The 14,841-nt window shown below is 56.5% G+C and overlaps 1 protein-coding gene across 18 annotated transcripts in view; it reads left to right on the top strand.

Annotated features, from left to right (window-relative positions):
* Window positions 1-14,841, top strand: part of Ncor2 (nuclear receptor corepressor 2) — a 162,907-nt gene that overhangs the window by 133,919 nt on the left and 14,147 nt on the right. For 10 of the 18 annotated variants that reach the window (XM_029477772.2, XM_085837191.1, XM_085837190.1 and 7 more), the window contains 12 exons: window positions 3,154-3,274; window positions 4,027-4,198; window positions 6,968-7,132; window positions 8,025-8,161; window positions 8,601-8,706; window positions 8,815-8,919; window positions 9,063-9,160; window positions 9,854-10,004; window positions 11,477-11,617; window positions 11,852-11,932; window positions 12,295-12,590; window positions 13,548-13,902. In XM_029477772.2, coding sequence (XP_029333632.1) covers window positions 3,154-3,274; window positions 4,027-4,198; window positions 6,968-7,132; window positions 8,025-8,161; window positions 8,601-8,706; window positions 8,815-8,919; window positions 9,063-9,160; window positions 9,854-10,004; window positions 11,477-11,617; window positions 11,852-11,932; window positions 12,295-12,590; window positions 13,548-13,902 — 1,928 coding nt within the window. The remainder of the gene's footprint in view (window positions 1-3,153; window positions 3,275-4,026; window positions 4,199-6,967; window positions 7,133-8,024; window positions 8,162-8,600; window positions 8,707-8,814; window positions 8,920-9,062; window positions 9,161-9,853; window positions 10,005-11,476; window positions 11,618-11,851; window positions 11,933-12,294; window positions 12,591-13,547; window positions 13,903-14,841) is intronic. The other 8 variants (XM_085837200.1, XM_085837196.1, XM_085837188.1 and 5 more) reach the window with 5 other exon arrangements.

Here is a 14,841-nt window from a genome sequence, read left to right as displayed (position 1 = left end):
TGCCCTAGGGCATACCTGAGCTCTCAGTGAGCTGTAAGACTTCCTGGGGGAAAGCTGACCACCTTCACCAGCCACACCACCACCACAGGGGCCCAGGGAGAGTAAAGTGAAAAACACCAGCAGGCCCCAGCAGCCTGAGCTGCTTTCTGTAAACCCTGCGTGTTCACAGCCAGCCCTACGGGCCTCTCTAGGAGAACTCTACTGCTCACTGCTGCTGTGCCTGGGCCAGTTCGGCTTGGAGTTGGCAAGGAGGCTTGCAGCCTTACCTCACTTTCAGAGTAGGGCCATGGTGCTTTCTAGTAGATCTGGATCTTGGTACGCTCCCCCACCCCCAACCCCTAGCCCCCATGCCCCACCCCCAACCCCCAAGTTCAGTCTCCACATTGCAAGGGGTAAAGTCGTAGCCACAGAGGTGTTTTGTTAGAACCATGACCCGGGGGCCAGGTACACAGTGTTTGATGCAGCCTGTGCTGGGCTGGAGATGGTTAGATGCAGGAACCAGCAGGGCCCTGATTCCCTGCTGCTCCGGCGCTGGTGAGAAGAAAGGCATATCGCTCATGAGCCATGTGGATGGTATGTGTGACTCGAAGCAGGCAAGCCTTAGGGATGCTTATTGCTCTTAGTGTGGAGAGGAAGCCTGAACACTGGGAGGAGCCAGGGAGGACAAAGGCCCTGGGGCCTCCAAGCTTAGGCCTCTTGAGTTTACGGTTGGTGCTTCTCAAAGGACTGGAGCTGGGAGGCCAGTGACCAGTGGGGTTTTTGTCTTGGGTCCTGTGAAGGCCAGAAATCAACACTTTTTTTTTATTACTGTCTCTAATTGCATGCCTGAGTTTGAGTATGTGCACGTGAGTGCTGGTGTCTGTAGAGGAACGAGGTTCAGGTGGGGTGTCAGCCACCTGGCATGGCTTCTGTCCTCTGTAAGACCAGTGCACCCCTGAGCCACCTTTCCGGTTCCTTTATGTATGCATGTCACATTCTTGTGCCGTGACCACAGAGGCCAGAAGAGGGCATCAGGTCTTCTGGTGTTGAGCCACCTTATGGGTTCTGGGAACCAAACCTGGGTCTCTGCTCTTTACCACAGAGCCATCTCTCTAGCTCTAGGATACCGTTCTAGCTTTAAGCCTGCCTGGAGATAATGGAGAAACCGAGGGACATGGTCCTTGTGGAGAAGGTCTTAGTTCCCAGGCGTGTAACCATCACATATGAGAAATGCGATTTGAATCTCAGCAGAAACGTATTTGCGTATACACAAAAGTCCACTTCTCTATTGCTACACAGATGGGGGTGACGATGCTCCCTGGATTTACTGCAGCAGCGCACCCCGTCCACCTCAGCACACCTTGCCCTTGGTGGCTCTAGAGAGCTGTAACTCACTTGCGTATCACTTAAGGGTGTGCAGTCTTGTGACATCGGGTGTCTTCAGTGTCTCATAGTGTCATTCCAGACCATGCCATCACCCAAGGGGAGACCCCACAGCCTTCCCAGCTGTGTGTACCCACTGATGGGAATGGTCCGATGTCCTGTGAAGGGAGCAGGGCGTGTGGTCCCTGTGTCTGGCCTCAGGGTCAGGGCCCCGTGACTTGGATGGCAGCCCTCTCACCACCTTGTGTGTTCTTTCAGCATCTGTCTATGGGTATCTGTGTGACTCAAGTAGTTGGCTGAGAACACTCACAAGCTGGTTTCTCTGTGTTCTTCATTTCTTCTGAGAATGGTTCAGCTCACTGTAGGGTTTGTGGGGAAGCCTTGTTTTATTTTAGATGTTTCCTATGTGGGATTCACTATGTAGCCCAGATTGGCCTTGAACTTGAGGAATCTTCCTGCCCAGACTCTCCCGCGGTGGAATGACAGGTGCCATGCCACCCCACCCAACCAGGGAGTGATCTTCTGAAGAGTTTTTCAAAGCCTGAGTCGTATTTTATTTCAATTTAAGTTTATCAAAGTTAGTCATAAAAATGGCTAGGGGCAGCCAGGCACGGCAGCACGCGCCTTTAATCCCAGCACTTGGCAGATCTCTGAGGCCAGCCTGGTCTACAAAGTGAGTTCCAGGACAGCCAGGGCTACACAGAGTGGAAAAAAAATGAAACGGAAGGGAGGGAGGGAGGGAGGGAGGGAGGGAGAGAAAAGGCTAAGGCGGGGGGGCAGGACTGGTGGAACACATGAGGTCAGGTGAGGATGGCAGCAAGAACCTCTGCCATTGAGGTGGGACAGGTGGGACAGGAGGGATGGAGAACTCAGGATGGCCTGTTCTTCCTGTCCCACCCCCCACCCCCCCATTGCCTCAGGCAGCTTTAGCAGGCTTCATCCTGTCTGTCTGCTCTCCCTGCCTGGCTGAACATGTGGCAGATGCAGGGCAGCAGGCTGCTACCCGCAGGGCTTGTTGCATGCATACTTTGGCTACAGCAGAGTCTGTGCCCCTCCATCTGCTGAAGGAGGCACACGCTCTTCTGCTGTGTCCCCCGTGGTCCTAGCTGTCAGGAATCCTCACCCCAAAGGCTGAAATGAAGTTTCAGCTTACACGGCTTCACGTGCCTTGAACCAGGATGGTTACGGTTCCCACGGGTACATAGGTCCTAGTGTTTTCTAGGATCTTCCTGAGTGTTTGCCCCTGTCCAAATTCAAGGGCTGTACCCATATCTCATCCCCCATCTCTGAGGTCATGAAAGTTGCCCACCATCCAGGACAGGACTGAGCCCAGAGACATATTTGGGCCCAATACACACGGGCTCCAATTAATAGAGTCATCCTCGCCATCCCAGGGCCCAGCCAGCTCTTGCTCTGGGTTTGAGAGAAAAATAATCTCCAAGGAATCTCTCTCTGTCCCTCCACCCTGATCCGGTTGAGTTTGTGGCCTTCCGGCCACTCCCCGAGGGCCTGCATGGCCCAGGCGCCCAGCTAGGTCTTTTCAGCTGCTGCCTTTGCCCTGAGGCCATCTTGGAGCAGTGGTTTGTGTGGGCCAGAGTAGTGCCTCTACCCAGCAGAGTGTGTTGGCTGGGGCACCTGGACTCTGCTAAGGGCCTCCCTGGCGGGCCCCACCATCCAGGACTTGAAGGAGAAGCCATGGAGGCAGGGCTGCCCCAGCCCCCTCTCCCAGGAAGGCCCTCCAAGAGCCTGTGGCTGATGCTCCAGCCTGACCTGACGCTTGTCCCTCCCCAGGCTGCTGTCACCAAGGCCCAGCCTCCTCACCCCGGCTGGAGATCCCCGGGCCAGTACCTCGCCCCAGAAGCCGCTGGACCTGAAGCAGCTGAAGCAGCGAGCAGCCGCCATCCCCCCTATTGTGAGTGAGCCCTGGATCCGGGCAGCCCACCTTGAACTTGATTTTCCTCTGTGCTCAGCACTGCTGGTTGGAGCTTTGCCTGCGGAGGGAGGCTCTTCCCCAGGCTAGTGGCTCCCAGAGATGGAGATGTGTACACAGGACTGGATAGGCAGTCCTGGGAGGAGTTGGGAGATCGGGAAGGCTGGGCTGAGCAGCCGCTCTCCAGAGGTTCCCCCACACCTCAGACCAGGCAGCTGTGGCCAGCAAGCCCCCAGACCCAAGGACACCTCAGCCAACTAATGTCCAGGTCCTTTCAGGTCTGTCTTTGGGGCCTTTGGGAGCTCGCCATTGTCTAAAGACACTTGGCTGGTTTTAGTCCCCTCAGCCATTTTATTTGAAGATTTAGGTTTTGCCTTTCCATTGAAGGCAGTGAACCGTTCATGGGGGTCCAAACTGGCCTGTCTGTCAGGCTTAAGTGTTGGACATGTGTCTGGCTTCACTTCTAGCTCCCCAAAGCCCACATAGCTGCTACTTCTTACTCCTGATGTGGGGTGTGCTGGGTGGCATAGGGGACCCTAGCACCCGCCTGGCTCTGGGTGTAGGAAACAGGCCCTTCTTTGGCGATGATGACCCCCCTCCCTATATCTGATGTTAAGGCTCTGCCTCCACATGGGGGCCTTAAGTGGGGTGTGGCTGCCTTTTTATACCTGGCTTTCGTACGGGCCACCTCTGACATGGGGCCAGGATGTTCATGCCCGCCCCATGCCCCCCAGCAGGTCACCAAGGTCCATGAGCCCCCCCGGGAGGACACAGTACCCCCAAAGCCAGTTCCCCCTGTGCCTCCACCCACGCAGCACCTACAGCCAGAGGGTGACGTGTCTCAGCAGTCGGGAGGAAGTCCACGTGGCAAGTCCCGCAGCCCAGTGCCTCCTGCCGAGAAAGAGGGTGAGTGTTGGGCACAGAGATGCAGTGGGAGTGAGAGGCAGCCCTCTTCTCTGTTGGGGTTCCTTGGCAGTATGGGACCAGGCTGGGAAGATACATTGTTACGGCAGCAGATGACAGGGCTCAACCACAGCTGCAGAAGAGCCTCTAGCTGGGGGGCTTCTTGAGAAACCAGAGGCAATCTAGTGTTGGGGTGTGGTATGAGTGTGTGTGTGTGTGTGTGTGTATGCGCGCGCGCACGCACGAGTGCGTGCAAACATACATGTAGCCAGCTTCTCTGGTGTGAATCAGGTCCCATGTGATCTTTGGGTTCCCTGAGGGTGCAGTGCAGTCCACTGTCTTAGAACAACAGCAGGACTGACCTGAGCTGGCCGGGCTAGCCTTTCTCTGGCTAACACATGGCCTGCCCACTGTTGACACCTCTTCATTGGCAGCTCAGAGCCTCCTATGCAGGTAGTGGGCAGCACCTGCCAGTGCCCCGTGGTGTTTGCACATGGGTGCTTCTGAGCGATAGGGTTGTCAGAGAGAGAGAACGCACTCACAGCTCCAGTTACATCTAACTCTTAACTTAGTGGGAAACAAGTGGAGTGGGGCGGGTGTAGGGCAGGCACAAGTGGGCTGTGTGTCTGACAAGGATCTGGTGAGGAGAGGAGGTAATGGGGAAAGGCCCTTCAGGGACTGGGAGTGGGGGAGGAGGTCAAAGAGGGAAATGGGGAGGAAATTGTGTAGCTAAGGAGGATAGTAGCTTTGAGTGACAGTTTGCTTTGGGAGGGGCATGTCATCAGATTAGGGTCTTGGGAAAAAAAATCACTGTCTGATTCTTGTTGAGAAAAGGCAGAAGGGAGTAGGGCAGGGGTGGGAGGCGGGCTGAGGTGCTCCTCCCAACAGCTCTAGGGCAGCCTGGACTTGACAGGTGGCCTTGGAAGTGGGAGGAAGGGGAGGCTTGAGTTTGTTCCTGAGGCCAAGCCAGCGGGACATAGGGACATAGTGATGACCTCTGGAGCACCAGGGCAGGGTGTCTTGTTGGAGCTGGGGCTGGTGCATACTACAGTACTACACTAAGGGTGGGCTTTAAGGGGTCAGGTATATAGAACACAGTGTGCTGTGAGAAGCCACCCGGACTCAAGATGACAGCCTGGGATGACAGTTAGGGAAGGGGAAAGGTGCTGGTCAGGCTCTGGTCAGGCAGCTGTGGCTGAGCAGGGCTGGAGCCACCCAGGGCCAGCCAGGTCTTGCTGGGTTGGGCCCTAGGCCCCAGTCTCTGGGAAAAGAGCCAGCAGTCAGTGGTCCCTGAGGCTGGTTCTGGGCCCATCCTTGTGGCCAGTGCTACGTTGTTTCCTAGACTCCTCCCTGGGGAACATTGCACCTGGCTGCAGGCTCTGTCTCTCACGTGGTCTGGCCACAGTTCTGCTCCCCAGGGGACACATGAACCCAGCATGCAGGAAGCCAGCCTTCTCTGTCCTGGCTCCAACAGGGAGCTTCCAGGCCAGGCAGGTCCCTTGGGATCCCCAGGCCCGGCTGGAGGAACAGGTTGTCTGTCCTGGCTCTCAGCCACCTGCCTGCATTGGCTGAGTCTGACCCCATTTCCTTCCAGCCTGAGACTTCCTCTCTGTCCCTAGCTCTCCAGAGCCAAGCTGGATGGGGGCAGCCAAGGTACACGCCGGGCCACCGCACCAGGTGTTTGAACTTCCTGGTTCAGGGCAAGCCCTGTAGGTTGAGAACATGAATACCACTCAGGTTACTTTGGTGGACCACCACCTCTCTGGGGCATGAGTTTAGGGGGAGTTTGGTCTCCCGTAAAGGAGAGATGTGGAGTGTACCACTTGGGCCTCTGCTGGGGCTCCAGCTTTCCTGGAGGACAGCCTAGGACTGTATGGAGGTGATCCGGGAAACCCTTAGCTGTCAGTTTCTGTTCCAAGGTCAGGGCCAGTATCATTCAGGGTTGTGATTCCCCGGAATGTATCCAGCCAAGGCTTGCAGCTCAGAACAGATGGCAGCTAAAGCCAGAGCTTGTGAAGCCTCAGTGAGTGCTGGCCTGTCTCTGGGTGTTCAACACCTGAAAGTCACAGGGGACCTGAGCCTTGTGGCACAGCCATGGGCACAGGCCATGGGCTGCAGCCAGCTGCCTGCGTTCTCAGGTCTCCTCTCCACTCAGCAGCTGGGGCCTCAGTCTTCCCATCTGGAGGGTGAAGGAACAGACTGGCTGTGACATCCGAAACAGTGCTACCTTTTGCTGTTGTTTGTGGCCACATGGGCTCCAATCCAGACATGGCCACATTTGGCAGGTGACCGAAGAGACCTGATCAAACGGGTCTGGTCACTGTCCTCAGTATACCTTAGAGGCTCATCAAGGCCCAGCTGGAGCTCAGCCTAGTGGCCAATATAGTAGATGGTTAGCACACAGACTGCCTCTGCCCCAGGCTCATCTAGAATGACTGCTATAACCACATCCATTGGCAGAGCGTGCAGCCAGGGAGGGCAGCAAGCCTGACCCAGCACTCTTGGTCCTATACACCCAACTGGTGGCATTCTGCGGGGAACCGTGAAGCAAAGATCAGCCCTCTGACACATGGCCCCTGTGGTGCCTGTCCCTGTGGTCTGGCCATGAGCCAGTCCCATACCAAGCAGGTAGCATGGGAACGTAGCAGCACACTTCCACTGACCTGTCCCAGTGCCCCTCTTGTCAGGGTCCTGTCACAGCTTGCCAGTGGTGTTTGAGGGTATGGAGATGGCTGAGCCCTCCCTGACTGCCCACCTTTAACCCTCTTTCAGCAGAGAAACCCGCATTCTTTCCGGCTTTCCCAACTGAGGGCCCAAAGCTACCAACTGAGCCCCCACGCTGGTCATCGGGCCTGCCTTTCCCCATCCCTCCACGGGAGGTGATCAAGACTTCCCCACACGCTGCTGACCCTTCTGCCTTCTCCTACACACCCCCCGGTGAGTGGGCAGCACACCAGTTAGGTCTGTACAGTCGGTGGGCAGCCAACTCTTTGACTGTGGCAGGGCTGCATGGTGCCGATCGGATGAGACCTTGGCTGGAGGTGCGGCCTGCTCACTCCTGTGAAGCTGGGCACCTTCTGAGACTCAGTAAAGCTTCCGCACTACCTGCCCGGCCATAGGCAGCCTTGGGAGGAACTTGAGCTGGAAAGGGGAGGCCAGCATGGGAGGTATTTTCCGCCAGTGACTAAGAGGATGGTCATTAGAGGGAGCAGTGGGCAGTCTTGATTGACAGATAGTGTGAGAGACTGTTTGCGGGGAAGCCACCTAGGTTTTCTATTCTTGATGGTCCTCACCACCACTAAAAGTAATCCAGCCAGGGCCAATGATAACCAGCATCAGCAGTGGCTGGCCCAGGTAGAGCTGACCCCATGGGACAAGTGTACTGAGGGAGCTTGGAGAACAGGGAAAGGCATGCCAGGCAGAAGGAACAGCATAGCCTGTGCGAAGGGCCAGAAGCACCCAGGAGTCGGGACACTCGAGGCACCCGAGCAAGCTGTCACAGCATAACATTTCCACCCAGTGAGACCAGGGATCCCCAGTCACATGTCACTGGAATCCAGGCCGGAGGTGACTCTCCTGAAGGCATAGGGAGGGGATAGTGTGCTGACTCTGGGAAAGGTCCCTTTGGCCCCTGTGAGGAGAACAGGATCTAGGGAGGGAGTGGAAATTGGGGTGCTGGCTTAGAGGCTTGGGTGTGGATCGAGGGGTGGGGGTGGTGACAGTGCAGCTTCAGAGGATCCAGAACTATGGGGTTCCCGTGGAGTGCTCAAGCCACTGAAGCAGAGACGTGTGGAGGAGCCTCCAATAGACACTTCCTGTTTCCTTGCAGGTCACCCGCTGCCTCTGGGCCTCCACGATAGTGCCCGGCCCGTCCTGCCACGTCCCCCCATCTCTAACCCCCCACCCCTCATCTCCTCTGCCAAGCATCCCGGCGTACTTGAGAGGCAGCTGGGTGCCATCTCCCAGGTGAGTACCTCTGGGGCTGGGTCTCCCCATCACAGGGAGCCTTTTTGAGCCATGGGGTGTTTCCAGGGGTGGTACTGGGTGGGAGCCGGCTGGGCTCATCCCTGCGAGTCGGGCCAGCCTACGGGACTACGTGGATCTCAGGCTGTGCATTCCGCTGCCTCAGGCAGGTGACTCAACGTCTGGAGGCCTCAGTTCATCCTCTGTTCAGTGAGAGGGTGGGGAGCTGCAGCTGCTGCAGGCTATCGAGTGTCACGTCATAAGCCCTTGGTCACCTCTGCATCCTACCTGCCCTCAGCACACGGGATGTGAAGCAGTCACACTGTGTCCTTTACGTGGGCACTGGCCTTGGGCGGTTGTTGGCCTGTCCCCCCGTCCTCCGGCAGCTGAGTGGGGCTCTCCCTGTGTCTGAATCTGGTTGTGATCTGTTTCCTTACCCTAGCAGGGGATGTCAGTCCAGCTTCGTGTGCCCCACTCAGAGCATGCCAAGGCCCCCATGGGCCCTCTCACCATGGGGCTACCCCTTGCCGTGGACCCTAAAAAGCTGGGTGAGTTCCCAGAACCCTTTGGTTCCTTACAACTTGGGCTGAGGGGTGGGCAGTCCCTGGTGGGAGGGGCAGCTTGAGACCTCTGTGTATCCTCTCACCCGTCCCTAGCCCCCTTCAGTGGAGTGAAGCAGGAACAGTTGTCCCCTCGGGGTCAGGCTGGGCCACCTGAAAGTCTGGGAGTGCCCACTGCTCAGGAGACCTCTGTGCTGAGAGGTAAGGCTGGCACAGTCACCTTCACTCCTAGAGAGCCTGAAAAGCCCACTTCACAGCTGTCTCCTCATCCTTGAGACACCAAGAAGGACAGTTGGGTGGCTTTCAGACATGGGGTCCTACGAGCTGTGTCTTTTGTCTTCTAGGGACAGCACTGGGCTCCGCCACCAGTGGAAGCATCACCAAGGGCCTCCCCAGTACCCGGGCTGCAGATGGCCCCAGCTACAGAGGCTCTATTACCCACGTAGGTGCTGGGGGCAGGGTGGTACGGGCAGGCATGCCAAGTGGCTTGGGATGGGATGAGAGGACCTCCTGGGAGACTAGAGACAGTGAGCTGAATGGTTGGTCACTGGGCCATGTGGGGGTCAAGCCTAGGGCAATAAAGAGAACAAATGTCCTGTGTCTCTGGCAGTTAGGTGTGGCAGAGACCAACCACAGATAGGGATAGCCAGGCTCATAACCAGACTGTCAGGAGCCACAGGCGATAAAGTGTCTGGACTGAGAAAGTTACCAGGGCCGGGAAGAGGAAAGTGTGACATGTTATTATGGCCGGAAGAAATAGAGGGAGCAGGGGTGGCAGCTGGCTTGACATATCACCAGTCAGGTAGGCATAAGCCAGTGGTGCATGCCAGACTTAGTACCCACTGAGGCAGGAAGGATGGCGAGTCCAGGCAAACCTGAATTGTAGCATGAGAGACCTTGTCTCTATGAAACAGTATGGTAGTATTCTCGATAGCATCTCTGGGAGTCTACAAGTGAGAGGCAGTGTTGGCAGCAGCACTGGCACTCGGAAGCCAGCATGAGAGACATTGACACCAATGCGGAGGGGAGTTACGCATGTGTGGCTGTGCTCTGTGCATGCCTTGCGGGGTGGGGGAGTGGGTGGGGTGTGAGGAGTCACCCACAGATCCAGGTGCCTGCCACTCCACCCCTACAGGGCACGCCCGCAGACGTCCTCTACAAGGGTACCATCAGCAGGATCGTCGGTGAGGACAGCCCAAGTCGACTTGACCGGGCACGAGAGGACACCTTGCCCAAGGGCCATGTCATCTATGAGGGCAAGAAAGGCCACGTCCTGTCCTATGAAGGTGAGGACAGAGGACAGACAACCACGAGGCTCTGGCAGTAGGTGGGGTGGCTATGCCTGTCCTCCCCTTTCTTTCCGTCCCCAGGATGTATTTTCTCAAGACAGACATAGCAAGGCCACTGAGAGCAACCACCTTGCTAGGCTGAGGCTTAGCAAGCAAGCACATAGCAGATAGTACTTCCCTGCCAGCTCGCCCCTGCTGGGAGTGTGTTGGAAACCCCTTGTTGATTAGGAGTCATGAAGACCAGACTGCAACACACGGCCCCAGACAGCCGTTGTGGCGTGTCTCCACTTTGCTGAGAAGGGGCCCTTGGAGTTGGCGTTGTAGCCTAGACAGATTGGGGGCTGGGCCTAGGTTCTGCCTACCTTACTGATAGGGAGGTGGGCACATTTCATGCTCAGGGTCTTTCTATGAGAATACCGTCCTGGCCCTGGTGAGACAAGGCAGCCCTTGTTAGGGGCGAGGCTGTGGGGTCTATAGAGGTCTCTTTAGAACCAGGCAGAGTTGAAGTGATACCAGGACGCAGGCAGGGGAGTGACTTCTGTCCTGCAGTCATACAACCCAGATGAGGCCAGGGCTGGCTTTGGCAGCTTCCCCCTACATAGGCTGGGAAAGCTGGGGGCAGCCTTGAATGCCGTGACAGGGAAGGGCTGTGGCAGAGCCGTGTCACCCTCCTCTCTGGCTAGAAAACGTAGCCAGTGCTACCTAAAAGTTGAGGAACCCATCCCTGGGAAGCACCCCCCAACAACCAGGCACCCTACAAACACTCGCTGCTTCAGGCCTGGGGACTGCCAGCTTCCCTATTCCTTGAGCCCCACAGCCCCCTGGTCCTTGAGGTCACAAGTGACCCCGTGTATCCAGGGGACAAGGGCACCAGCTGCCTTAGGTGCCAGCTGCATGTCCTGGTGACAGCCCCAAAGAGCTAGATTGTAACCTTCCAGCCTGTCTTTGTGGAGATGGGGTGTCCTGTGCATCTCTTCTGGACCCAGTGGGTCTGAGGCAGTTCAGAGTGTCACCCACCATCAGTCCCAGCCCCAGCTGCCAGCCCTTTCTTTACAATATTTCTTTGTATTCTTGTACGTTAGCCAGCATGTCCCAAGTCACCAGGGATAGCAAAGCCACTCTGTCCCTGGCACACGGAGGCACACCTGTAAACTGGCCTCACATGGTCCTTGGACTCCCACTTGTGCACATGCAGAGCTGCAGGAGCTTGTGGGGGCTTCCCTGCCGACTCAGACTGTGTTGACATCTTTAGTGTGCACATACACCTATGGGTACAGACGCATACCCACCCACTTAGAAAGCCCGGGCAGGCATGCCCTGCTCTTTCCGCCAGTTGAGCTGGTTTGAGGGTCCCATCTGTGGGATGGCAGGGCCTCCTTCCAGCTCTGCCTATTGGCAGGCCTAGCACTGTGCCTGTGGTGCCAGCCCCTTGCAGCCGTCCCACATCGTGTGCTTTCTCCGTTTCCCAGGTGGTATGTCCGTGTCACAGTGCTCCAAGGAGGATGGAAGGAGCAGCTCGGGCCCACCCCACGAGACTGCTGCCCCTAAACGTACCTATGACATGATGGAGGGCCGTGTAGGCAGGACTGTCACCTCAGCCAGCATCGAGGGTAAGTGTCCTGCTGTAGCCACTTATCAGGACTGAGCGCTGTCCAGGAACCTCCCAGGCACTCGGGCCAGAATGGAAAGGGAGGTGGCCTCTTGACAAGCTTGACTGCAGAATGGGGCCCAGGGAAGGGGGGCAGGCGCTTTCTTGCTGGGTCTTGCATCATGATGGAAATTGTTAGTGGTAGACCCCAGTCCTCCCGGACACCATATGGTGACACCATTCCTGTTCTCCCCAGGACTCATGGGCCGCGCCATCCCTGAGCAGCACAGCCCCCACCTCAAGGAGCAGCATCACATCCGAGGCTCCATCACGCAAGGTACCTCCCTCACGGTGTGTGGTTCCGCCCCCGGGCCAAGTACCAGCTAAGGGGTTGGAAACAGAGGCTGAGCTTCCCACCCATGGTCTATAGATGGAGTGAATACTTGGCCCCGACTCCAAAGCTTCATGCAAGCACGCCTTGCTAGTGATTGGGAGGGCGTCCAGATTGAATGGAACTTTAGCTCGTGTCTCTGTGGTAAACTGAGCAGTGTGGTTTTACTTAGCATCCTCACGGCATATGAAGAGACAGGCTTAGAAAAGTCAGTTCACATGCCCAGGGTCCCACAGGAAGGGAGGATTTGTGCTGACCCAGACCGAGCCAGGCAAGGCAGTGGACAGCCAATGCTGTGTGCCCGACAGGCATCCCGAGGTCCTATGTGGAGGCACAGGAGGACTACTTACGGCGGGAGGCCAAGCTCTTGAAGCGAGAAGGGACACCACCGCCCCCACCACCACCTCGGGACCTGACTGAGACCTACAAGCCCCGGCCCCTGGACCCTCTGGGTCCCCTGAAGCTGAAGCCGACTCACGAGGGTGTGGTAGCAACTGTAAAGGAGGCAGGTCGCTCTATCCATGAGATCCCAAGAGAGGAGCTGCGCCGCACACCTGAGCTACCCCTGGCACCACGGCCTCTGAAAGAGGGTTCCATCACCCAGGTACGAGAGTGCAGAGGAGGGGGGCATGGGCATGCCTGAGGGGGTGCTAATGCTGCCCTCGTTGCATTGGGTTATAAACTGAGGCCCAGAGACATCAGCAGCTGACCCTGGTCACTGACAGTATTTGTGAAACCCAAGGCTTATGTCCCTAACTCGTCACTTGGCTGCTCCCCACGTCTCCACCTGCATGTATGTGTCAAGCCTAGAGCCACTGTCCCCTAACTTGGTCATAGCTTGATGGGAAAGAGAAAGACAAAACAGCCAGACAAAGGCGCCTAGGGAGGGCTATCCCCTGAGCCAGGGACACACTCAGTGACGGGCCAGAATGATTCTAGAGAATTCTTTTGAAAGCTTAGGTGCCACTCCTCTTATTGGACCCAGGACTTAGAAGGCTAAGTCGGGAAGGTTATAAATTTGAGGCTAACCTAGGCTACAAAGCTGTACTCTAGCTTAATGCCAGTCACCAAAGTTATAACGTTTAATAACAACACAGACATTGAGTAGCAGTTGAGATCTAGGACCTAGCTGTGCTCAGTGTCCCCGGCTTGGATCCCCATGTGATCCTCTCCATGATGTCCAATAATTCCCTTCTCTGTGGTGCCCTCTGAGACCTGACAGGGAATATGTAACTCCAGTCTGGGACCAGAGCCACAGCTGGGGTGGCAGCAGGTGCATCTGGCTATGGAATTCCATAGCATTGCAAGATGGTCCAGTCCCCACTGGGTGAGGAAGGTTGTGTTGACCTGAAGTTAGCCTCACTCTGGAACCTCTAGGCCGGTAGGTGACCCTGGATGTGTAGCCAGACTCAAGTGAGCAGGGTGTCCAGCCTCTGGACATCATGTTCTGCTAGAGGTCTCTGTCCATTTGCCCAAGGGATTAGAGATGCCCCATCCTGTGCAGACATACAGGAAGAGCGGCATCTGGCCAGCCAAATACAGACCTGCACCCTCTCCCCAGGGCACCCCACTCAAGTACGACTCTGGGGCACCCTCCACTGGCACCAAGAAACACGACGTGCGCTCCATCATCGGCAGCCCTGGCCGGCCTTTCCCTGCCCTGCACCCGCTGGACATAATGGCTGACGCCCGGGCACTGGAGCGTGCCTGCTATGAAGAGAGTCTGAAGAGCCGATCAGGGACCAGCAGTGGTGCAGGGGGCTCCATCACACGTGGGGCTCCAGTCGTCGTGCCTGAGCTGGGCAAGCCACGGCAAAGCCCACTGACTTACGAAGACCACGGGGCACCCTTCACCAGTCACCTGCCACGTGGCTCCCCTGTGACCACGAGGGAGCCCACGCCACGCCTTCAGGAAGGTCAGTGGGTGAGACTCCCTCAGGCTGCCAGCTGTGGGGAGGGGACAGCTCAATTCCTACAGGATACTCTGGCCACTGCCTCTTGCCACAGCCAGTCTGTCTCCTGCCCTGCCCCCACACTGCATACAGGGCCCCCTGATAAAGTGGTTTTTAAATAATTCAAGGCTGAGGAGAAGGCTCAGTAGCTGCATAAGCATGAAGACCAGAGTTCAAATCCCCAGCACCCACATAAGCCAGGCACACTCATGCACGTGTGTAATTGTTATGCTTCACGGTGAGACAGAAGGCCAAGACAGGAGAGTCTCCTAAAGGTCACGGGCCATAAGTGGGAGTTAAATGTCCCAGGCATAGTGGAGAGTGAAAACTGACCTTCAAAATTGTCTTGACTTCTCACTACACACCATGGCACATTTCTCCCTTCATTCATGTGCCCACACATACACACAAAAAGATTAAAGTAAAATCGTTCGAATGAAACAGTTATCACTCCGTAGGCTTCATCTTTCCAGTAGCACTGCTGGTCTGAAGCCCCCGCCTGTGACATCACCCCCGAGTTCTGTTTCCCTTTCTGATTCTTTTTACCTCCCTGACTTCCACTCTCCTTCTCTGATCCTTCCCAGCCTTTTCCTGTGCTGGTCCCCTCTTTAGAAGGCTCCACCTTTGGTTCTGTTTCTAGCCAACCCCTGTATACCCCACACCACCCTAATTCAGATGTCAGGGCCACCAGGGGAAGCTATGACCAGTTCCAGCCACATCCTGGCTGGGCTTGTGTTAGGTGTCAGACCTGTGTTTTGATTCATTGTCTCAGGGTGCACTTCCAAAGCATTGAGATCATTTCTCTCTCAAGCCTGTGCGCTTCCTACTTTGTGGTTCATCTCCGACCTGGAGCGAATGGCTTCTTGGGGCTCAGGGTTCTTGCCTGCTTTGTTCTTGGGGTGC

This window comes from Mus caroli, unplaced genomic scaffold (genome assembly GCF_978045245.1).
Source record: "Mus caroli unplaced genomic scaffold, Mus_caroli_1 scaffold_4, whole genome shotgun sequence".
Taxonomy (NCBI): Eukaryota; Metazoa; Chordata; class Mammalia; order Rodentia; family Muridae; genus Mus; species Mus caroli.
Note: the sequence above shows the minus strand (reverse complement) of the source record. Positions and strands in the feature narration are given on the sequence as shown.